General features: G+C 41.9%; 1 protein-coding gene across 2 annotated transcripts; it reads right to left on the bottom strand.

The window, feature by feature from the left end:
* Window positions 1–345: 345 nt before the first annotated feature.
* Window positions 346–15033, bottom strand: LOC121928319 (leucine-rich repeat, immunoglobulin-like domain and transmembrane domain-containing protein 3). Of its 2 annotated transcripts, none has more exons than XM_042462837.1 (2): window positions 14895–15033; window positions 346–2489 (listed from the first exon to the last, which is right to left on the bottom strand). In XM_042462837.1, the coding sequence occupies exons 1-2, from the start codon at window positions 14911–14913 to the stop codon at window positions 1258–1260; spliced, it is 1251 nt and encodes a 416-aa protein (XP_042318771.1). In that variant the 5' UTR covers window positions 14914–15033; the 3' UTR covers window positions 346–1257. The 2 variants fall into 2 exon arrangements, with proteins under 2 accessions (XP_042318771.1, XP_042318770.1); XM_042462836.1 differs by lacking the exon at window positions 14895–15033 and adding an exon at window positions 13192–13458.
* Window positions 15034–23575: the final 8542 nt, after the last annotated feature.

The raw sequence follows: 23575 nt of genomic DNA, 5'->3' as shown, positions 1-23575 counted from the left end.
AATAGAGTTTTACTCCAGCATACTGGTATATGTCTATAAGTGTGATTGAAGTGCTGGATCATAACACTGGGAAGGGTCAATAAGCCACATTTGACCCAAGAGGTAACTCCATCCTCTGGCATTCCACACATAGATCAAGTGCCAGGTGTGTAGCAAATCCTGTAGAGCAAACTAAAGGAATTCAATACAGGGCCCAAACAGACAGGCCCAAATAAAGCTGCTTCTGGTCACTTTGGATGCATGCTGTTTACATGACACACACATCTTAAGAGGCCAGGAGCTGCTCCAAAGCTGTACTCTAGTCCTTAGGACTGGAGCGTGGTTTTGGCGCAGCTTCCAGCCTCTTAGGACACATGCATAATTTAAACAGCATACCTCCAAAGTGACCCAAGGCAGCTTTATTTTGGCTTGTCTGTTTGGGCCCACAGTTAGCCTAAGCCTAAATTAGATGCATTTTATTCAAATGGGAATATAGTAAGTGCTTTCAGATATGACTGTGCTGGCTAGGACTGCTGGGACTTTTATTCCAACAACATCTGGGGGGGCATATGATTCTTATCCCCATGTAAAGGGATACTGCAAATCGGAAAACATATTATTCTGGTAAATGCATGTGTGTGCTCTCCTCTCCACTAGGTGTTGCTCTTCCTCCATATAAACAGCAATGTGAAATCTGAGCTCTTAATTGGAGAAAGTTCCTAGAGAGCAAGCTCCATCCAAAATTGGCATAAATTGCAGGGGAAGGAGCCTGGAGGGACCAGCCCACACAGCAAGAAAAAAGGTCAGGGGAGAGAGTATGGGAATTTAGGAGGGAATCGCCAGACATTCCCATGTAGGGTATATATGGAACAGCATGCTAAAAGTCTCTCAAAATAAAATGTCAAGTTGTTTTCCTTTATGGGCCTAAGCTTAAAAAAAACCTACTGCAAAATAAATTTCAAAAATGCACAGCAACAAAAAGCTAAAAAGAAGTTGCCATTCACAGAGTCCAGTCCCCCCCCCCCACCTTTCAAACTGGGTTAGACCAGCTAACATAATTTTTCTTCATCTTTAACAATGGTGGATTTCCCACACAAAAGGCACCAAAGACAGAGAAACAAAAGGCTAGAGAGCATAACATTGTTTGCATGAAATAACTCATAATCTGAGGATTTTGCATAGTGTTTCTGGCTGGTGTTCCTGCTCCTGTAAGTGACTGAATAAAAATTAGCCATGGTACACATTTCCGACTACAGTAATTGGATTCAATAGACAGCCTCAGCAAAGGTCAACATTCTCATACTCCATGTGGTCTGAGTCTTCCAGCTCAATCCCAGGCACCAAGTTATAATAATCTACTGACTGGTTCATGTAAAATTTCTCACGGTCTGCTGAATCCTTCAGAACATCCGTCACACTCACAGTCTCTGCTTCAGACTCTCCACCTGCAACACTTTCCTCTGCCACAGCCAGTTTGTCGGACCCTGACTTGTCCTGGTCAAGGTTTCCTTGCATTATGGAATCATCAGAGGCTCCCAGTTTGATCTCTATCTCCTCGTAGAGGTCTCTGTTGCTCCCTAGTAATGCAATTGAAGGCTTCAGCAAGACTTGGTTTCTCAACAAGATGTTTTTTTCACTCTCTGCAGCAGATGCAGTGGGCAGATGACCATGTGTGTAGCCGTGATGGTCTCCAGACCCTTTGCCACCATTCCTCTCCACTGTTGCTAGGCGGCTTTCCTTCCCACCACGGAGTGCATAGCCAGTCTTTTTCTTCTGTTTGCAAAAGCAGCAGGTGACCAAGAGTAGGACAGCCACCAAAGGTAGACTGATGAAGAGAGCTGTAAGGGCATGGTTCCGGCATAGTTCCTGCCTAGGAATGTCTTTCAGGTTCAGGCCATGGAAACGCTGTGGTGTGCTACAAATTATCTCAGTGTCAAGTGGTGCAGGCTGAAAGTTGTCCAGATTTCCAAACAAGGTGCAAGTGCAATCCCAGCTGTTGTTGGAGAGGCCTAGTTCAAGGAGGGAGGATTTGAAAACCCCTGAGGGAAGGGAAGTTAAGTTATTAGAATCAAGGTGGATCTCCTGGATTTGGTCAGATGCTTCCAGGAATGTTTCAGGCAATTTCTGGAGTTGGTTGCTCTCTAACTGAAGAACACGCAAACTGGGTGCATTTTTAAGGAAACTGTCTGGGAGCTTACTTAGTTGGTTATGGTCCAAGTATAGAATCTCCAGGGTTGAAGAGCCATTATCTGCTCTGATAATGTCCGATATGCCACAGTTTGAAAGGTAGAGCTCTCTCAAGCCTGCAATCCTAGCAAAAACGCTCCAATCCAAGGTGGCAATGTTAGTCCTGCTAAGATTCACACAGCATATCTCAGGAACCAATTCAGTCTGGAATAAATCGAAATCAATAGCTGTGCTACAATTACAAGTCTCTTCCGCAGCTCCTAAGGTAAGTTCTGTGGCTAACAGGGCCATGCCAAGGAGTATGACTATCCACCTCTTGTGACCTAAAGCAAAGAGAGTGTACAAGCATTAGTAATTTCTCACAAGTTTTTAAGTGTGCAAACTAGATGACAGCAGTTTTCTTACGGTTCTTCCCAATGGGCAGCTTCCAGTGCTGCCTGTCAAAAGTCAATACAGAACTATTCTGCCTGGAAGTAACACAAGTACTGGCATTACCTGTAACATGCTATTTTGGGGGGTAACAAGGACATAATGTTTCTTAAAAATAGCATAATGGCAGCTATCGTCATCTTTTTAGTGCAATGAATAATGTTTAACCATTGCTTCGGGGAGTCATTTGACAGGAATTTGGGGCTATTTTTGTATTTTTAACTGCAGTTTTTTTTAAAAAAAGAGCTAAACAACTAACAATGATGTTTAAATGTTACACTGTTTAAAAACTGCCCCCTTCAAAAAGTAGCAAAGTACTTTAAAAATAATATGCCAAGTTCTGTTCTGTCTTTGTCTCCTGAATAACTTTTTATAAAAAGAAAAAGGAAGAGGAAATGTAAGAAAACATAGGAGTATGACAATTGGAGCACAACATTGTTTGGACCCTCTATAAAATTTTGTGACTGAAGCAAGATAATAAATAAAAGCAATTATTTAGCAACACCCTTGGATGTTTAGAGCTGACAAACACACAAACAAGGAACATTTACTGTACATAGCTTTCCCCAACCAGATATGTTGCACTACAACTCCCATCATCCTCAGCTAGCATGGCAGTACTTGCTGGGAATGATAGGGGTTATAGTCCAACACATTTGGAGGGTGCCAGGTTGGGGGAGACTGTTCTTCCTCACCTCTGCAATCACAGAAAAGTTCCTCTTTTTTTTTTTTAAAAAAAAAATCTCCTGTTTGTTTGTTTCTTGTTTGTGTAAACCACCTCCAAAAATCCATTATTTCCCCCCCACTCCACACACGAATGCTGGCAACAACTTTCCAAGATTTCAGGTGAATTCAGGTTAAATCTCCATGGTTCACATGCATCCTGAATGCACCGGATTAAGTTTGGGTGGGGGGCCTGCCAAAAACTCACATAATCTGGGATAATTGATATTGGGTCCCTCCCCCCGAGTTTTTTTTTTTAAAAAGATCCACATCATCAGTAGTGTGAAAAACTGATGTGAATAGACCTGAATAGACCCAGGATAAAACACTCCATAAAATCTTAATTCTTAATGCATTTGCATCAGTGACTCCATCTTTATTCAAATGCTTGCACATGTGAACAATCAAACTCACAGAGATGTGCACTGATGCGATTCCATGGTGTGAGCAACAAACCTCAAATGTGTGACTGAGATGATTCACATCATTGTGCTAAAAAAAAAAAAGACATGTGAGTGATCCCTGGATATAATTTAAGGAGTGGTGAATTTTGAACAGCGTCTCAGATCAGATTGGTGACTGATAGGGAGTTCTCCCTCCTTACCTATGACTGAGGAGAGTGGAAGGACACTGCTGCATCTTTCCAATAGCTCACAATGACTATGTGGCCTGATGGCAGGAGTAGAGTGTGGCCCTACTGGGCCCTGGAGACCAGTAAGCTCTGGGTGTAGCATCACAGAATGATATTCCTTCTTGGTGGTTGACAAGGGAGAAGACCTAAAGACCACAATGTCAAGTGTTTCTTCCCTCACTAGCACAAGGATTGTATTATACCAAGATATTTGCACACTGATCTCCAAAACCAGACTGGTGACATTACCAAACCACAGTGGTCACTGGAGCCACTTATGCAGTCACAGTGAGTAGCTGGGCTCCCCTCCAAGGCCTTAGTGACTGGGATGAGGCTGAATATATGCTAATAGGTCACTGGGGACAGGCAGAGGTGGAATATCTTATATACAGGGTTTTGAGACCAGTGATTCCCAAACTTTGGTCATAAAAGTATTTTGGACTTGAACTTCCAGAATCCCCAGCCAGCTTATTCAACAGTCAGGAATTCTGAGAGTTGAAGCCCAAAACATCTGGAGGACCAAAGTTTGGGAATCACTGGTTTAGACTGTTCTTTGGACATAGAGTTTGGAGCTGGATTAATACAATTGACTAAGAAGCAGGGATTTATATTTCTATGAGTGTTTTTAGCTTTTATTTGGTAATGTCCTACATTTTTCTTTAATATTCTACATTTTGTGGTGCCTCATCCTCCTTTGCTGTTATGACATCTGGTCACCTGCACCTTGATTCCTGTAATACACTTGAACTTCTTTTAGACTTGTCTGCTTCTCATCTTCAATATAGGTTGATAGAGTTGGAAGAGACTCCAAGGACCATCCAATCCAACCCCCTGCCATACAAGAATACACAATCAAAGCACCTCCAACAGATGGCCATCCAGCCTCTGTTTAAAGGCCTCCAAAGAAGGAGATTCCACCACACTCCGAGGAAGGAGTGTGTTCCACTGTCGAACAGCTCTTACTGTTCGGAAATTCTTCCTAACATTTTGGTGAAATCTCTACCCAGCCTCCTTCTCTTCTCTGATCTGCCACAAGATATGGAGCTTTCCCCTTGTTTCTTCTTTTAACATTTCATGACTTGTATCTTGGTGACATTCATTTTAAATATCTGCCCTTTGATCCCAAGTAAGCCTACATTTTCTCTGCCCAATACCTGTCCTCTCCTCTCTTATTTTCCACATACACAACTTTGTTCCGATACAATGCTCTGCTGATTGACATACAGGTTTTTTCTTTTTTAGTTGAATAATATCTTTTCTCAGGGCTCTTCTGCAATCACCTCCTTCATTCTCCTGCTCTTTTCTGTCATGGTCCTGATTTCCACTGTTGCATATGATTATTTTGCTTTACAATTCTTAAACCTTATACAGAATTGTCAGAGCTTACTTGGGCTTTCTCTGTTTCATTATCTTTAACTCTGCTCTCTCTGGGGGGCCATTCAGACTACCTTTTACCCCAGATCAGGAACCGAATTATGCACGTGAAGTTCATATTCACCCCAAATCTCCCACAAATGAATCCGAGGCTTCCACAACTGTTTTGGGGCAAATGCCCCTTAGTGCGGGTCATTTGGAATCGGGGTAAAAGCTGTATCTTTAAAAAAAAAACCTGGTTCGGTGAATATGAACTTGCCCCGATCATGATGAGGCAAGTTCAGGGGAGGTGTTTAGGTCAGAGGGAGGGCAGAGGGCAGAACTGGAGAAAGGGTGCCAAGAGTGACAGAGTAGGAGGAGGATGAAGGAGCTGGGGGGGAAGAAGGGGGCCATGGAGGGCGATCGGGATAATGGAGCAGGAGGAGGAGAAAAAGGAAAGAGCCAAAGAGTGCCAGGAGAATCAGTGGTGGAGGAGGAGGAGGAGGAGGGAGCCGGGGGGAAGAAGGGGGCCATGGAGGGCAATCTAGGTAATGGAGCAGGAGGAAGAGAAGGAAGGGTCAAGTTCAGGGGAGGGAATTAGGTCAGAGGGAGGGCACAGAACGGAACAAACTTTCCTCTCGCACCAGGCAGCTTTCTCTCTTTTGATTTTTTAAAAATTATTTTTGACAGACTATGCACAGGTCAGGACAACATTTCAAGCATCCAATGAGATAAATTCTGGTCTGCAAATGTTTATGTCACAATAAATCTTTAAAATGCCACAAGATTCTTTTTTGTTTGTCTCGGTACACCTTACCAAAAAAGGCCCACCGTCATGCTCTTTAAAGCTGTGGAATAACAGACTATGAACTCTGATTGACTTTGCTATGTACATGATGACTGACCACTGAACTATTTAGTAAACAGGGACAGGGAGGATGGAGAGAGTTGTACAATCAATGTATGTTAAAAAATAAAACAGGAAAAAAACCTATAAAATGAAGCAAACACACTAATGCCACAAACTAAAAATATTAAGTTTGTTTAAAGTGATGGCAAAACTAAAACTACTCTGCGTTAAACATTCTAGAAAAGAATACATCTGTGATGAACACAGAATGGAAAAACTAAACAATGGAGCACTGCAGGTTTAGGTAGGAATGAACTGTTGGCAAGTTGGAAAGCTTCAGTGCAACTCAGTGTAAAGGTTTAATTGCTTTGTATTTGTATCTCTTCATAAACTTCATCCATTTTTAAGGCAGAGGTAGCCAGTACTGCAACTCAATATTTTGTTTCAGCCATTGTGTGGGAATCGGAAGCTGCAGTACATTGGACCAGGTTCAGAAGACATTGATTTAATCTAGGCAACAGCAGTGGAACAATTAAAAACATTGAGCCGGAATGAGGTCCTCCCTGCACCCTTCCTGACTGAATGACATCAGCTTTTCCTCCTGCTGCTGTTATCCTTAACAGTCCAGGGATAATTTGCAATTTTTACAGCAAATGATTAAAGTCAGTGACAGTTTCCCAAAGAACCAAAGTTGTTGTTGGGGGGGGGGGGGGAGAGACTGGCCTACCACATCTCTTTTCGGCTGAATGTATACCCTTAAACATTTCACAGATGTAAGACCAGGACACGTGCAGCCAAACAACATCACTATGTGGTCGAAATGACAAAGATTGGTAATATGGAAGAATACACAAGCTAGGAGAGGGTGCAGCAGTTTGTTTTTGCCTGTGCCTACTGAGAAGGGCAAACTTCTGCCCCTTACAACTATCTCCTCTCCTCCTGCTGAGTTAATTGTATGCAAACTATTTTTGTACTATGGAATCTTTGATTGTGTAGTTTTTGCATGGCAAGAGTGCTTTGATTGTGTAGTCTTGTATAGCATGGGTTTGGAAGGGATGGACCTTGTGGTTTCTTCCAACTTTATGATTCTCTGAATCAGTTTGCAACAACTGAAGTAAGCTGTGGACAAAGGGGGAAAGTGGGAGGACAAGAGAGAAACAGGGACCCTTCCAAAGCAGCTGGAAAAGTGGGACAGCAGAAGAGTAATTAGGACTATCTTTGCCAAATTGGGACCGTTGGCGGGAATGTGAATGGAATGTGTGTTGGGCATGGGCAAAAGCCTTTTTGTCAGAATGGTCACAACCCGTACAGTGTCACTTAAGGCTACAGGATTGCATGGGATAATATAACAGGGTTCTCAGGTATGTTAGGCAATTTCGGGGCAAGCAGGCCCCCCAAAAAAGGAGTAGGGGGTGGGGGACTATATTGTGAGAGAGATGCATGCCCAAATTTCCTCCCTGATAAATCTTGTTTGACAATGGAGGACTTATTTTGCAAATGTCCTTTTGTTGTACTGTTTCCTTTCAGGCATATGACACAGGCTACAGTTATACACAGGAAGTTAGATTAAATCAGTATTTGCAAGGTGGCTTGTGATTCTTTTGTCTTTTGTTTGTAGTCCTGTCAAGAGCCAACCCTACTATTAGACCAGGGGGAAGCCAAGTGTGGAGCTGAGGCCACATGTGGACCCCCAAGGCTGCTTTTGCAACTCTCTCCCCAATGTCCTGGACAATCCTTTTTTCTGGCCAAAAAAGAAGGTGAATAACTCCTCCTGGAAGCCTCCAGAAGTAGCAATTCATTCTTTGAGCCATCTTCACTCCCAATTTTGGGGAAAAGTCAGGATGTAAATAGAGACCATCCACATCATCTGCAGGACTTCCTTTGCACGTTTCCCCCCTTCAAATCAGAAGTGAATTCTGAATTCAAAGATATAGCCATGTTAAACTGAAAAATCAGCATGCAAAGGAATCTTGTAGCATTTTTGACACTAAATTAAAGAAAGAAACTGGTAGTATGAGTTTTCACAGACTTCAGCCTACTTCCCCATGTATCTGAGGAAATAAGCACAAGACTACAAAATCTCATGCTACCAGCCTCTATTTTTCACTTAGTCTCAAAGGTGCAACAAGATCCTTTTGCGTACAGAAGTAAATTCTGGTTTTTAATTTTTTTTTCTATTCTTTGTAGCCCTTGGAATATCCTGGGGGAGAAAAGTGGCCTATGACTTTTCCACAGCTTCCTCTCCCTGCACCAAAGACAGTGAAGTGTCTGCCTCAGGTAGCAGATGCTGTAGGGAAGCAGTGACAACACCATTCCTCCTGAGGTGGCATTTCATGCTTCTTTCCTAGCCTGGCTGGCAATGTTACCTAGTTGTATCCTTTCTCCAATCTATGAAAGCCAAAAGACATCACTGGTTATAGACCAGGACTGAACAAGGAGGAAGTCTAGGCCAGATGCTTAATTAGCAGGCCTCACCATGCATTGCTTTTTCCATGCAGTACATGCTGGGGCATTCTGATGAAGTGCAGCATTTCTTTGTACAGCCAGTCCACCAATGCCAAGGGCAACAGTGGCTCAGGATTGCCAGCTCAGGGCCTCCAAAGCTAGTCTTAAAGAACAGTGAAAGATGCTTATCTCCTCCTTAGTGCACAATTCAAGTCAACAGTCTTCCAGCCTGGACAGCTTCTCTGTACAAAAATGGAAAGGCGGGAACTGCCTTTTGTCTCAGGCAGCAAAATATGGGTTTTCTGTTCCAAACCACCTCCTATGCCTGTCATAGTTTTCTTGACAGAATTTGTTCATAGAGGCCCTGCCCTTTTCTTAGGCTGAGAGAGTATGACTTGCCAAAGATCACCAGTGAGTTTCTATGGCTGAGCAGGGATTCAAACCCTGGTCTTCCAGAATCCTAGTCCAACATTTACACCTCTACACCATGCTAACTACATAGTATCCTAGTCCTGAACTCAAACCACTATGCCATGCTAAGTACACAGTTATAGCACTTTTATACTATATTTACTGCCATTGCTCCCTCATTTGGTTTCCTGGGATTTGTAGTTTTGTGAGGTATTTTTAATTCTCTGCCAGAGAGCTCTTGTACCTCACCAAACTATCAATACCCAGAATTCCACAGAATGGAGCCATGGCAATTAAAATGGTAACCAAGTGCTATTAATTGTGTAATGCAAAAGACGGTCTAACGTGTGTACGCACCCTCTTTTTGCACTTCCAACATAACATACAAACAGAAAACTTGAGCAACCATCTGTTATGGAAATTCATGAGCACTGAAGGAAGGCAACATGCAATGTGTCTTTCTACTGGGGGAGATAGTGAGTTCTCTGTTTCCAAGTTACCCTGAAAACACATGCTTCAGGTATGTGAATGACTCACCAGTCCATTTTTTTAACCACTTCCTGTAGGGTGAAAAACTGCTCTGAAGTGAACACTTCCAGATACAGGTCTCTGTTTAACAGGTAAGGCAACAGTGGGGGAGGAGAGGAAATGGCTGCCACCCTATTAGAAAAAGACAAATGATCCCAACATTCATGTGCTGTTAGTTCGCACCATCTCAGATCTTCACAAATGAAGAACTTCATGTCAAAATTCAAAGATATAGCCATGTTAGTCTGGAAAATCAGTATGCAAAGGGATCTTGTTTCACCTTTGAGACCAACTGAGAGAAAGAAGATGATAGCCTAATCTTTTGTAGACTTCACCCTACTTCTTCAGATACATGCTTTCAAAACATGCATTTGAAGAAGGAGGCCGAAGTCTAGTAAATCTCAAGCTACCAACTTCTTTCTTTCAGATAGTCTCAAAGGTGCTACAAGATCCCATTGCATTCATATCAGAAAGCGTCCATATCCCCATGGCTATTTTAAGCTCAAAACCTTACCTGTATCCATTGGAGGAGCCAATTGATCAAAGAACCAAGAGTTACTTGCAGCAAACTAGTTATGGGGAGATGGATGTGGAATGCCAAGGGGGAAAGGACAACACTCAGTCTACTAAACTTACTGCTCAGGGCTGGCATTGCCCCTCCTGTGTCTATTTAGCATTCTCTTATGCATCTTTTGCACTGAAGTTGGCTGTGTTCTAGGAAAGTGAGATGACAGGTGCATGCCCTCCAACATTTTAGAAATAATAATAATAATAATAATAATAATAATAATAATAATAATAATAATAATTATTATTATTATTATTATTATTATTATTATTATTATTTATATAGTGCTGTAGATTTACACAGCGCTGAACATACAAACAATAAAATAGATAAAGTAAACCTGCCCATGGCATACAATCTAAGAAGTAATAGCATAATACATATAAACAATACATAACAATACAGGAAAGGGTTCAATAAAATAAAGCAGGGAACAGATTAAAAACATCAAATAACAAATAATAGTCACACAATGCCTGGGAACACTTCTCTGAACAGGAATGGAAATGGGGACACATGTAGAAATGGAAACTGGGACACATGTGGCACAGTAATGTCAGAGTGTGGTCAACATGGCAAAAGCTACAAGCTAGGAGAGGCTGCAGCAGTTTGATTTCACCCTAGTCTACAGGGGAGAACAAGATTTCACCCCACCTGTTTGTCTGCTGAGTTGAATGCAAACTACTTTTGTACTCTGTTACAATTTAAGTAAGGTGAGAATGAAAGGGGGGAAATGGGAGGACGAGAGAGAATCCAGGACATTTTAAAAGCAAATGAAAAAGTGAGATGAGAGAAGATTAATTATGACTGTCCCTGCCAAATCAGGACAGTCAAGAAGATTTGCAGGTGGCACCCCTTTGGTCCCCAAGAAGCAATCCAGACTTTCCCATTGCAATGCTCATTAGTACTTTGAGATCTCTCCTTCACAATGGCTCTGGTGTGTTCTTTTCTGCATATCCTGTCTGACAAGCCAGGGAGTTATCATGCAATTATTCCAGTTTCCTTAGGCTCCTTCACCCTTTTCACCTGGATCTACATTACAATGAGTTGCTACCCAACTCTTTCCATGGCTGAGCAGAATTCAAACCCTAATCTCCAAAGTCACAGTCCGAGGCTCAAATCACTGCACCATGACTTAATGTAAATATAAAAACAAAGGAGGAAAGAAAGTACATGGGCAGCCTCCCATCTCCCTGTTTGATATCAAGAAGTGGGAGCAGTTATCCTGAAATCAGAGCTTGGGAGAAGTTAACTTTATTGGAGTACTGAGAGATTCTGGAAGTAGTACTGTAGTACAATAAAATTAGTTTTTCCCAAACTGCCTGCAACTGCTGGGCAACCAGTTCCAGGGGCAATTGGTTATTCATCCCTACTAGGAAGCTCATTGACTCTTGTCTGGAGGAGGGCTTGAACACACAAGTACATACATACTATATGTGGTATATAGTATGCTCATATTCCCCTAGTAACAATTTCTGTGATACAGGCACCGGATGTAACTTGGGGGAGGAGAATGTTGCTATGAGAATATCTGATGCATTTATTTCAGCATAGATCCTATTCAGTCCAAGCACAACCTCAGTGAACATCTGAGTTTACTATTCAGCTGTAGCCCTTTCATATAGATTCATGGGGTTTGTAGTTTGTTTTTGCTGTTGCATGCCTTCAAGTCATTTCTGACTTATGGTGACTCTATGGCAAATTTATCATTGGAGTTTCTTGGCAGAATTTGTCTTTGCTTTCTTAGGCTGAGAGAGTATGACTTGCCCAGTGGGTTTCCATGGCTGAGCAGGCGTTCGAACTCCAGTCTTCAGGGTCATAGTCCAAGACTCAGACCATTACACCATGCTCACTCTCCTCATTGTGGAATAAGCTCCCTATAGAGCTCCGTTCCTCTGCATCTTTAGTTTCTTTTAAGAAACAATTAAAAACGCATCTATTCCAGCTGACTTTTTCACTCTAGGTAATAGTGTTCTTTCTCTGCTCCTTGTTCTTGTTCTTCGACCCCGGATTAGTGCAATATATTGTCTTTTTCTTGCCCCTAGTGAATTGTGATTTGTAAAGATTCCCGTTCCTACCCCTAGTAATGATGTTTTTAAACTTTTTATATTGTGATGCTTTATCTGTATTTTATTGTTTCTTGTCTTGTAAGCCGCCTTGATCATGCAATTGGAAAGGCGGGATATAAATAAAAATTATTATTATTATTATTGTAGTTAAGGAAGGGGCATTTAGGATTCTCAGCCAGAGAGCTCTAATCCTTCTCACAAAGCTACAAACCCCAGGATTGCATAGTATGCAACCATGGCAGTTAAAGAAGAACCCTAGTGCTATAATGGTGTCGTGCAAAAAGTACCTCAGTTCTAAAAGTAGAATACAAGTTGAGTGTCCCTTATTTAAAATGCTAGGGACAGGATGTATTTTGGATGTTTCAGAGTTTTTAATTTTTAATTTTAGAGTATTGGTATATACATAATTGGTATATACATAAAGAGATATCTTGGAGATGGGACCCAAGTCTAAACATGAAATTCATTTTTATTTTGTATGCACCTTATACACACAGTCCGAAGGTAATTTTATAAATATTTTAAAATATTGTTGTGAATAAAACAAAGTTGATGTACAATGAGCCATCAGAAAGCAAAGTGTCACTATCTCAGCCGTCCACGTGGACATTTTGTATTTTGGTGTATTTTGGAATTCTGGATAAGAGATACTTAACATATACAGTATATAAAGGGATTCTGTAGCCATGATCTTTCGTAGACTTGAGTCTACTTCCTCAAATGTAGATAACACATTTATCTGAAGAGGTAGACTCAAGTCTAGGAAAGTTCATGCTGCCAGCTTTTCCCTTTCAATTAGTCTCAAAGATGCTACAAGATCCCTTTGCATACTAATTTTCCAGACTAACACGGCTATGAACTATACTGTAGACTCTCTTAGAGCCCCACATTCAATTCCTGGAAATCTGCCGGGATTGTATTGGAGGTGTAATTGTTCCAGAAAAGGGGGGGAAACCAGGCATTCAGAGACTGTGGGAAACAAGGCGGGGAGAAGTAACACAGGACGAGAAAGGGATACCCTTTCTTGGATGCATTTCAGGCCGGCCAACCATGGTGATGAGAGATGCTTTTCATTTCTTCCAAAATGCCAGAGCACCGCCCTGAAATTTGTGCACTTTCACTGCCAGAAAAGTCAGTCCAATGCCTGGCATCTGTGAACCACCTTTTGTTTCACCTGGAGCAAATTCTCTAGCATCAGGTTTTTGGACTTTGGCCTGACCCTCCAAGTTCTTTGGCAGTAAGCTGCGGGAGGAGAAAGGTAAGCCCCCCCTCCCCACAATGCCCCTGCTTTTGTGTCTTTGGCTGCACCCACACTACAGAAATAATCTGATTTGACACCACTTTTAACTGCCATCGTTCAATGCTATGAAATCCTGGAAGCTGGAGTTGTGGCACCCTCTGGTGTGGTAACTAACTACAGTTCTCAAGATAGCAATGAACCATGGCAGTTAAAAGTGGTGTCAAACCAGATTATTTCTGCAATGTGGATGCAACCTTAGTTGGGATTTCAGTAGAATAAGGTCCCTGTTCCTTTAAAACTCGTCTGCAGAAACTCACCCTTGTTCTGTTCCTCTCTCAAAAAATAACTTGACCCAGGGAGGCTGGTCTCCTGGGATACCAGCAAGACTATATAAACAGAGGGCACCACTTCTCTTTCCCTCTGCTTCATAGCAAACTTCTTCCTCCATGGAAGGGAAGCAGGTCCCACTCCATTGCCATCCACCCCCCAGGCCCAGCTTGCACCCATCCCCACCCTGAGCCCATCCGGCAGAGCCCTTTTCTTCAATATCATGGGCAGGAAACAATGCATGGTAGTACACTGGGAGAAGGGGTGCAAATACACTGGGGAAAGAATGCAGTTCGACACCACTTTAAGTGCTGGACCTCCATCCTGTGGAATCCTGGGATTTGTACTTTGACAAGGTCTTTACCTTTCTCTGCCGAAGTGCACTGGTACTTTCTTGTTTGTTGTTGTTCCTTCGAGTCATTTCTGACTTATGGCGACCCTAAGATCACCCCATCATGGGGGTTTCTTGGCAAGATTTGTTCAGAGGGGGTTTGCCATGACCTTCCTCTGAGGCTGAGAGTGTGTGACTTGTCCAAGGTCACCCAGTGGGGTTTCATGGCCAAACGGAATTGAACCCTGGTCTAGTCCAGAGTCACAGCCCAACACTCAAACCACTACTGGTTCTGCCGGATGGCATGGAGCCCTGGCACTTCAAGCGGTGTCAAACTACATTATTTCTACAGTGTAGATGCACCCAAGAAAGGAGACCTTGAGCAATCCACATCCCTTCCCTAAACTCTGGGGGAAGAGACTTCACTTGCTGAAGAGCCTTTGTGGCTGAAAAGGTGAAGGCTATAAATCCTCTAAATCAGTGCTTCTCACACTCTGGTCCTCCAGGTGATTTGGACTTCAGCTCCCAGAATCCCTCACTGTTGGCTAGGCTTGCTGGGAACTGAAGTCCAAAACATCTGGAGGACAAAAGTTTGGGAGCCAGTGCTTTAAATGATGATGCTGAAGAAGATGATTGGGGGAACGTGAGAATGTCTCGTCCACACTGCAGAAATAATCCGGTTTGATCCCGCTTTTACTGCCATGGCTCCATGCTAGGAAATTCTGGGCATTGCCCAGAATTCCCTAGCATGGAGTCATGTCAGTTAAAGCGGGATCAAACCGGATTATTTCTGCAGTGTGGATGCAGCCTTGGAGCCACTCACCTGCTGGGTCTGGTCCCATTCTCTGGGTCCCATGCCAGGGGCGATCCTCGCCCTGCGACCCCTGCCTTTCTCTCCCTCTCCTCCTTGTCCTCCCAATGTCCGGGGAACTGCTGGAAGAGACGCCTCTCCTAAGCGACAAAGCAGCCGACTGATGCCTGGCAGCTCTTTCTCAAGCTCTCCTTCCTCCCTGCCCCTCCTTTGCAAGGTCTGGGCAGCAGGGAGGGAGGGAGGGAGGTGTGTGTGTGTGTGTGTGTGTGTTGATGCTGTAATACCTTCAAGCCATTTCCAACCTACAGGTTTATCCTGGGGTTTTCTGGGCTTTGTCACAGCCTTTCCCTGAGGCTGAGAGTGTGTGACTTGCCCAGATGTCCTTTATTAACTGCAAAGGAGAATTTCTCTTGCATTTTGGCCATGCAGACCTTTGGATTAAACAAACCTTTTAATAAAATCAGGTTATTACAAGGGCAACCTGACAGCCCAGATGAAGCTGGAAGAGGTAAGGCATGCCAGCTTGGGGTCACAACCCCAAGGAGCATGCAATTTATTCCATATGCAAAGCGATCTTGCAGCACTTTTGAGATTAAGACAGAAGCTAGTAGAATAATAGAATCATAGACTCGGAAGAGACCCCAAGGGCCATCCAGTTCAATCCTATTCTGCCATGCAGAAACTCTGAATCAAAGCTCATGCTACTAGCTTCTTTATTAATCTCATAGGCCTGTTACAGACAGCCAAAATAAAGCTGCTTCGAGTCACAGTGGAGGTATGGTGTTTCATTGATGCATGCGTCCTAAGAGTCCAGAAGTCGCACCAAAGCCATGCTCCAGCCCTAAGGACAGGAGTGTGGCTTTGGTGCGACTTCTGGACTCTTAGGACGCATGCATCATTAAAACACCATACCTCCACTGTGACTCGAAGCAGCTTTATTTTGGCTGTCTGTAACAGGCCATAGATACTACAAGATTCCTTTGCAAATGGAATAAATTGCATTCTCCTTGTGGTTGTGAACTGTAGCTGACCAGCCTCAGCTCTTCCAGCTTCTTGGCTGTTAGGTTACCCTTGTAATAACCTCCTGGTGACTTTATTACAAGGTCTGTATAATCCAAAAATCTGTATAGCCATATTCCAAGAGAAACTAATCTAAACATTCAACAGATGAATTCAACAATTCATCTTCTCCCATTTTGGGTCCATGTCCAGTGCTTCAGCTAATATATGCAGCATCTTCCTGTTTAAAACTTCTATTGTTGAGACATAGTTCTTATGTGTGTGGGTGCCATCTTCAGCCTTAGTAATTACGGCACATTTGCATCCCCACTATCCAGTTCTCCCCTTGCTGAGATGGCATTTTCTCCAACTCTAGTGCATTGCCTCCACCTTCAGCAGCCAGTATTACAAAGCTAGTTATGTACAAACGCTCATGTCATTCAGCAAGTAGGGAGCATTGCGAAGCAAAGTTACTGTGCATAGACCCCACTGGAATAAATGAAGGATAATAGGAGCATTCATTCCAGAAATTCCTGTTAGATCCTTTGTCTCTATAAGGAGCCTGAAGGTGTGGAACAGAACACCTCCATAGAGGAATTTCTGCAGATTATTACAAGGGTCCTTGCTCAGTTAAAAAAAAATCTTAGCTGGTTACTTAAGTGAGTTTTACAAGTGAGTGATTAAAAAGCAAACCAATATCACTTCTCCCAAGTTTGTTCTGGATCCCAGAAGGATGCAGTTAATTATTAATATATATGCCATTGCTGTGTACCTTAAAATCGTTTCCAACTTATGGTGACCCTAAGATGAACCTATCATGCGATTTTCTGGGCCTGGAGTGTGTGACTTATTCAACATCACCCAGTGGGTTTCCATATCTGAGCAGGAAATTGAATCAAGGTCCTCAGGGTTGTAGTCCAACACTCAGCACTATGTGTATGTAATCTGTCCATGGATGCTCAAATCCCACTAAATATGATGGCACAGTAAAATGGTGTGCTTTATATAAAATGTTAAAATCAAAGTTTACTTTGTGTTTTATATTTATAAATAATTATATTTTTTGGAATATTTTCAAGCCATGGAACTACAGACCTTTTGGAATCAATTCACCAACACAGAGTGAAGGCGAATCACAAACCAGTTTAAATGTAAGTGGGAATGGGGCCTTGTATTCCTGAAGCATATATGTAGGTCTGTGATTATTTTCTTCACATACTGGAGATGACATGTTGTATGCATTTGATCATATAATAAGATTGCAGGAATGGTAGGTGACATGTTATTTAACATAGTAGGCCCTGCTAGTCACTGTGCTACTTTGGAGACTGGTGAGAGCATGAGCAGAGGGCGGGGAGAGGCCTGACTCAGTGGCTGCAGAGGCTGTATACTTGCTCAGATGCCACACCTTACTGCAAGAGGAACACAGTTTATGATTCTGGAGGGGGGTGCCATACAAATCCATCTGGAGTTACTAATGTACTTAGCTTGCCTTTAGAATCTGATTAGTTTCTGAATCCTCTGTTAATCTAGGAGAAGCATTTGTGTTCCAGTTTAGTTTCTTGGTTTAAACCTATCCTATGTCCTGTACCTCTTGCACATGATCTTAGGACCTTATCACACTTGTGGAATCCAGAACAGAAACGGGATTTAATAATAATAATAACTTTATTACAGCCATTTGGCCAGCACAAAAAACGGGATTTAAATTAGAATTAAATTAGAAAAAACCCACAACCTGGGTAGCTTATCACACAACGTTACTGCCAAAGTGAAATAACGTGAAGATAAAGCAAAGGCAAAAGGGACAAAAATTGCAGCTTTTTATTTTCGGGAAATTCTGAAAGTAAAACCCATCCTATGTCCTGTCCCTTTTGCCTTAGCTTCATCTTCACATTATTTTTGGTTGAGTGAAATGTCGTGTGATAAACTTCCTGCATTTGCAGCTTTTTTCCAAATTAATTCTAATTTAAATCCCGTTTCTTGCTAGCAGCTAGCGTGATAAGGTCCCCATCTAGTCTCTGTGTTAGCCCTCCATCATTTTCACTTTACAGTTCTAGCATATACACACAACCACCTTCTCTCTCTTCACCCAATATCCCAGGCACTCTTTTTGTGCTGCCACAGATCCATGTTTCTGTCCCAGTATTTATCTATCTCCCCCATCCACAAATCTTACTCCACCCTATTTCTCACCTGCTTCTTCTCTCTCTTTCTTTGTTCACCCCATAATATACTCCCTGCCCACTTCTCTGTGCCCAATAACACAACAGCAGACAATCCCACTTTGGTTATGCCATGTTCCTTTTTTCCCATCCAAGAAATTTGTCTATACTACAGCTGAAGCTTGGAAAATTATGTTTGTAGACAATAGTTACAAGAATCTCATGGGCACTCTGGAAACTTTACAGCAGTTCAAAAAGTGATTTCTCCATGCTTTCACATAAAAGATAGATAAGTAGCTGAGAACCAGTACCAATTTCAAAATTTTTCACCTCTTTTTCTTGTTTCTCTCACTTTCTGGCCCTCTCTTTGTCATCAAAGATTCCTCCATCCCTTATCTATATCCTAGAAGCAGGCACGTGAGCACAGTTTAATATATGAACTTCCAAAGTGTTGCTTTCCAGTGAGTAACTGTTTTGGGATCAGGGCACTTGCTGGCTGCAGAATGATTCTCCCACACTTTCCTCTGCTGTATATATTTCATGAAACATGTTTCTGCTTTCTATGGTTTCTCCAGCAATTTTTCCTGTTGGGACTTGTTTTTGATACTGCAGAAGTGATCATCTTCATGGTCTTCTTCCACTGCAGTTTATTCACACTCTTCTTAAAGTATTGCACCCAGAAACTGGATGCAGTATACTGGATAAGGTCCCATTACTGTAAAATAAAGGTGATTTGTGTCATCCATCAATTTGATAAAGATTTCCTCCAGCCCTTTCAATTAGCTGAGCTCTGTTTTGCAAATGGGGAGAGCTCAATTTTATGAAACAATTTTCTGGCCTTTAAATATCCTTGAATCACTTATTTTGACCCATGATTCCCCATCCATGATCTGATCTAATTGACTGAAATGTTGAAAAGTACTGGAAATGTAAAATGTCCCTACAGTTTCATGATGAGCTATTGATTAATACTCTGAGCTTGTTTTCCAACCAGTTATAAATCTATCTGATAAAGATTTACCTTTATTATGGCTTAAATGTGTTGTGCAGGCTAAACTGAGGCCATAATAAAGGTAAATCTATATCAGGTAGACCTACAGCTGGTTAAGTAGCTTAAATTTAGAGAGCCAGAGTGGTGTAATGGTTTGAGTGTTGGACTATGACTCTGGAAACCAGGGTTCAAGTACTCGCTTGGCCATGAAACTCAAGGGGTGACCTTGGACATGTCACATGCTCTCAGCCTCAGAGGAAGGTAATGGTAAACCGCCTCTGAACAAATCTTGCCAAGAAAACCCCATGATAGGATTTCCATAAATTTGAAATGACTTGAAGGCACATAACAACAAAGTTAAATTTAACCAGTTTGTAAATGAAAATACAGTCATCCCTCCATATTTGCGGCTTTGATATTTGCAGATTTGATTTTTCACGGATTTCATTAATATGTTCTCTCTAGGACTGTCTGGGTCCTCCAGTGCAACTCTGTGGTCAACTTTAACTAAAAGTTGCACTGAAAGACCATTTGTAGCTACTCCAGTGCTATTCTATGGTCAGTGTATGTTGGACATTGACCACAGAGTTGCACTGGAGGACCTAGAGATTCCTAGAGAGGTGTCCTCTCAGGTAAAAACAGTGTTTTTGTTATTTGCGGTTTTTCCATATTCACGGGAGTCTTGTTCCCCTAACCCTACAGAATATGGAGGGAACTTTGTCCAATGCCTCTCTGAAATCATGATATCCATAGCTTTCCCAGGATCCACTAAACTTGTAATCTCCTTTTAAAGAAAATTTAAAAGTTAATTTTTTCTTCAGGATATATATTAATAAAGAAGCAACTCTTCTGTTTTCTCTAACATTGGCCATTTGGTTGGTTTGATCCCACAATGAGCAATAGCCAATATTAAACTACTGTATATACTCGACTATAAGTTGACCTCCTGTATAAGTCGAGGGCAGGTTTTGGGACCAAAATTATGGATTTTGATATGACTCGTGGATAAGTCAAGGATAAAACTTAGGCACATGTAACAAAGGATTTTAAGGATAAAGCATAGGAAAACAATGGCAAAGAATTCCAACAGGCATAACTGCTCCTGTTAAAAGCTGGATGGATGAGAGAGGAGGGGGGGGGGGGGGTTCAGTGGTTCCATGACAAATTACACTCTTGCCTTTCACCAGGGAATGGTCCCTTTTTGATAAGTCAAAATACAGTACTTACATTGACCTGTGGATAGATCGACTAGGTTTTTTGAGTAAAATTTTTTGACTAAACTTTCTAGACATATCATGAGTATATACAGTATAGAAGAATATACAGCATCAAGTAACACATGTCAGAGTGGATGAAATGAAGGTCTTCTAGATTTTGTTAGACAGCAACTTCCACCTTTTCTCACCACTGACTATCTTGGCGAGAGCTGATTGGAACTACTGTATAATCCAACATCTGGAAGCATATATTTTGCCCGCACCTGGTATAAACAAACTAACACTGGAGTGTTATACTCTTGCTCATCCAATAGAGGTGGAAATGATCCTCTGTGGACACACTGATGTTGGGCAACTAGTAGTACCTAAGGACAAACCTTTGTTAGTGGATTACTGTGAAACATCCAGGTACCAAGGGAACACTAATGTAAAGACTGTTTAATTGGCCACTTGGGCATCCTAGGAGCTCTACCTATGCATCACTATGAAGGTCAGAATGCTTATGCTTTTCTAATGAAACCTTTGCTATAAAATAACAAAAGCAAGGTCTGACTACCCTCCCCCTTCCCACCTTATATTGGTGTACTTGCCCCACTCACAGGATTCTAGCTGGTTTCACTGTGGCTGAATAGCTCTTTGTTGTTTCTACATGGCTGAGAAGCTTTCTTGTGCAGGGGCTTTCACACAAGAGTGAGAATAGGAAATTATGATTTATTGTGAGGTTATAAAGCCTCAGTAGAATCTGGGTGAAAGCTGTTAGGGGGACAGAGTAGCAACAGTACCTGAAAATAGTCTGTCTCTATTCTGAGGAACTTTGCTTACTTTTTGATGAGATTGTATCCTTTGCAAGAAATAGACAGACTTCACTTAACAAAGCTTCCAGTAGTGAAGCTCCTTTTTACAAAACCTTTGTATACTCTCACAGCCCCCACTTTTCTTCCTCATTCTTTATCCATCTGAAAGATTTTTAGTAGCATCAGTGCTAGGTAGATGAGAAGGAGGGTTGGAGAAACACAGGCTTCTGGTGCTGAGTAACAGCAACATGTTTGGCATAAACTATACAATAAAGCTTGAGCTAGGAAAGCATTGGAGTCTGTTGTAGCTGATCCTACTGTATGTTTATGTGCCTACCTACAAGCATCCCTTTCTGAGCATGTTTGAACAGCAAACATTAAAGGGGAGAGCAGAAAAGCTTGCCTCACCAGCTGTGCCAACATGTTAAAAAAAAAGTATCCCCCCCAAATTTGTGGGGGATCCGTTCTGAACACCCCCCCCCCCCCCCCGGTGAATTCGGAAATTCACATATATTCAAGCCCCGTAGCTTTGAATGACTGTGTGCTCCTGCATGTGGCCATGTACTTATGTCATTGGCATGTGTACCATTAACTTTAATGGAGGTCGCCCCTCTGTGAATAATCAAAACACAGTTCTCAAGTCCGTGAAAATGGAGGGGTGACTGTACTTCTTTAAGTTTGGCCATCAAAATCGAAATCATAAGAAAAATGGAGGCTGGTGAAACAAAGACATCATCCCTGGATGCATTTTGGAAGAAGCATACAAGTGATCTCTGAAAGGATCAAAATGTTTTTGTTCATTTACACAAACCTGACTTGACCTGATTGTTTTACAGATGTATATTGTTAAGTGTTGAATAAAATTTTGCTAAAACATATTGATCTGCTCTTTTTTCTGATGTAGAAACCTATCCCTATTCTTTCTGTGTATTTCTGCCTCTGGTGCCAAATTTTATGTTAAAGAAGTAGAGCCCAGGAATACATCTACTACATCAACTAAATTATATCTGTAGTTTTCATCCTGTAAATCTCTTTTCTGCTTTTGGATTTATGACCAGGAAATTGATCAGATGGGTCAATTGTAATGAGAATTATAATCCATGTATCTGAGCAGGGAGAACCAGGGTGGAGAACACCGAATGGTTCCCACTCATCCTAGCCAGCTGAACTGGAAATGGAGGTGGAGATTCTGCAGCTGTTCAGGCATTATTGAGCTGTAAGCATGAGAAGGCCTAGCCAACATTGTCAATAGTGAGGAGTGCTGGAAAACTGGATGATTCTTACTCCTGGTATAGAGCAGTTATCATGCAGTTTCAATAAAACCAACCAAATCTAAAAGTCTCTGGTTCCATCAATCAGTTTTAAGTAAGCTACTTAGTAGATCATAATTGGACTGTTCGTATTGTTTCTTCCACCACATACAACACTGGCCACAGGAAGGTGTATGGATTGAGTAATGGGATCCGCCTATGATTCATGAGGAAGACTTAATAACCTCCTGGTTCCTCAGCAACCAGTGGACAAACAAAGCCTCACAGCAACTTATACAGCAGATCTGTTCTGGTCTCAGGGGCTTTTCAAACAAAGGTGTGTGTGGGCAATAAAAAAAAAGAGAATCTAGAATATGGATTCTAGATGGAAGAATTGTTGCATTCTAGGGGGTTATTTGTACACAGAGCATCATTCTTATCTTCTGGCAATTGAGCAGATGACTTTGAGCTCTGATTTCTTCAGTCTTGTTTCCTGAAATCAACCATATTTTTTCATGCCACAGTAAACGCAACAATTTATAACAATATGGGTTGATGAAATACTACTCAAACTTTTTACTTTTGCCCCCGCCTTTACGTCTTGGACCCCCTTTTACATCTACATGTGGATGTCATCCCCCCTCCACTCAATGTAGTATATTAATAAAAACATTTCCTTTAGTGTATATATTTTCATTCACACATTCATGTATAGTCCTATTTTAACATTTTATAAGGAAATAACATTGTTCAAATTAGAACAATTTAAGTGAATTCAATATTTAACTCCATGCATGTGTATATTTTACACACAAAAAAGTTTGGGAAGGGGACGTGGAGGAGGATCAGCGCTTCCAAGTCTTGCACCCCCACCCCTTTGAGCAATGCTCACTCCCCCAGGGGTCCCAGTGTTTGAGAACTACTTGGTTGATGTGATGCTATTCATCAGAGTGTTTTTCTGTACTTGTGAATATAACTTTCAGGGTATGTGTGGGATGCCATGTGAGGTGATGAGGTAACTATGGGTGTCTCCTTCATCATTCTTTTTCCTTCACCCCATTATATGTCCAGTTCAAGGCATCACAATTCAAAAAGGACATTGAGAAACTGGAGCGTGTACAAAAGAGGGCGAATAAAATGGTGAAGAGCCTGGAAACCATGCCCTATGAGGAACACCTAAGGGAGCTGGGGATATTTAACCTGGAGAAGAGAAGGTTAAGAGGTGATATGATAGCCCTGTTTAAATATTTGAAGGGATGTCATACTGAGGAGGGAGC

Source organism: Sceloporus undulatus, chromosome 4, assembly GCF_019175285.1.
Source record: "Sceloporus undulatus isolate JIND9_A2432 ecotype Alabama chromosome 4, SceUnd_v1.1, whole genome shotgun sequence".
In the NCBI taxonomy this organism is placed as follows: Eukaryota; Metazoa; Chordata; class Lepidosauria; order Squamata; family Phrynosomatidae; genus Sceloporus; species Sceloporus undulatus.
The sequence above is the reverse complement of the archived record's forward strand: the minus strand, read 5'-3'. Positions and strand labels throughout refer to the sequence as shown.

What these genes read in the sequence shown, in the direction of transcription:
- LOC121928319 (XM_042462836.1), bottom strand. Translation starts at nt 13,225, where the DNA reads ATGGTTGGCCGGCCTGAAATGCATCCAAGAAAGG. An exon ending in TGAAATGCATCCAAGAAAGG is followed by an intron (nt 2,490 to 13,191) that starts GTATCCCTTTCT and finishes TCTTTGCTTTAG; the next exon opens with GTCACAAGAGGTGGATAGTC.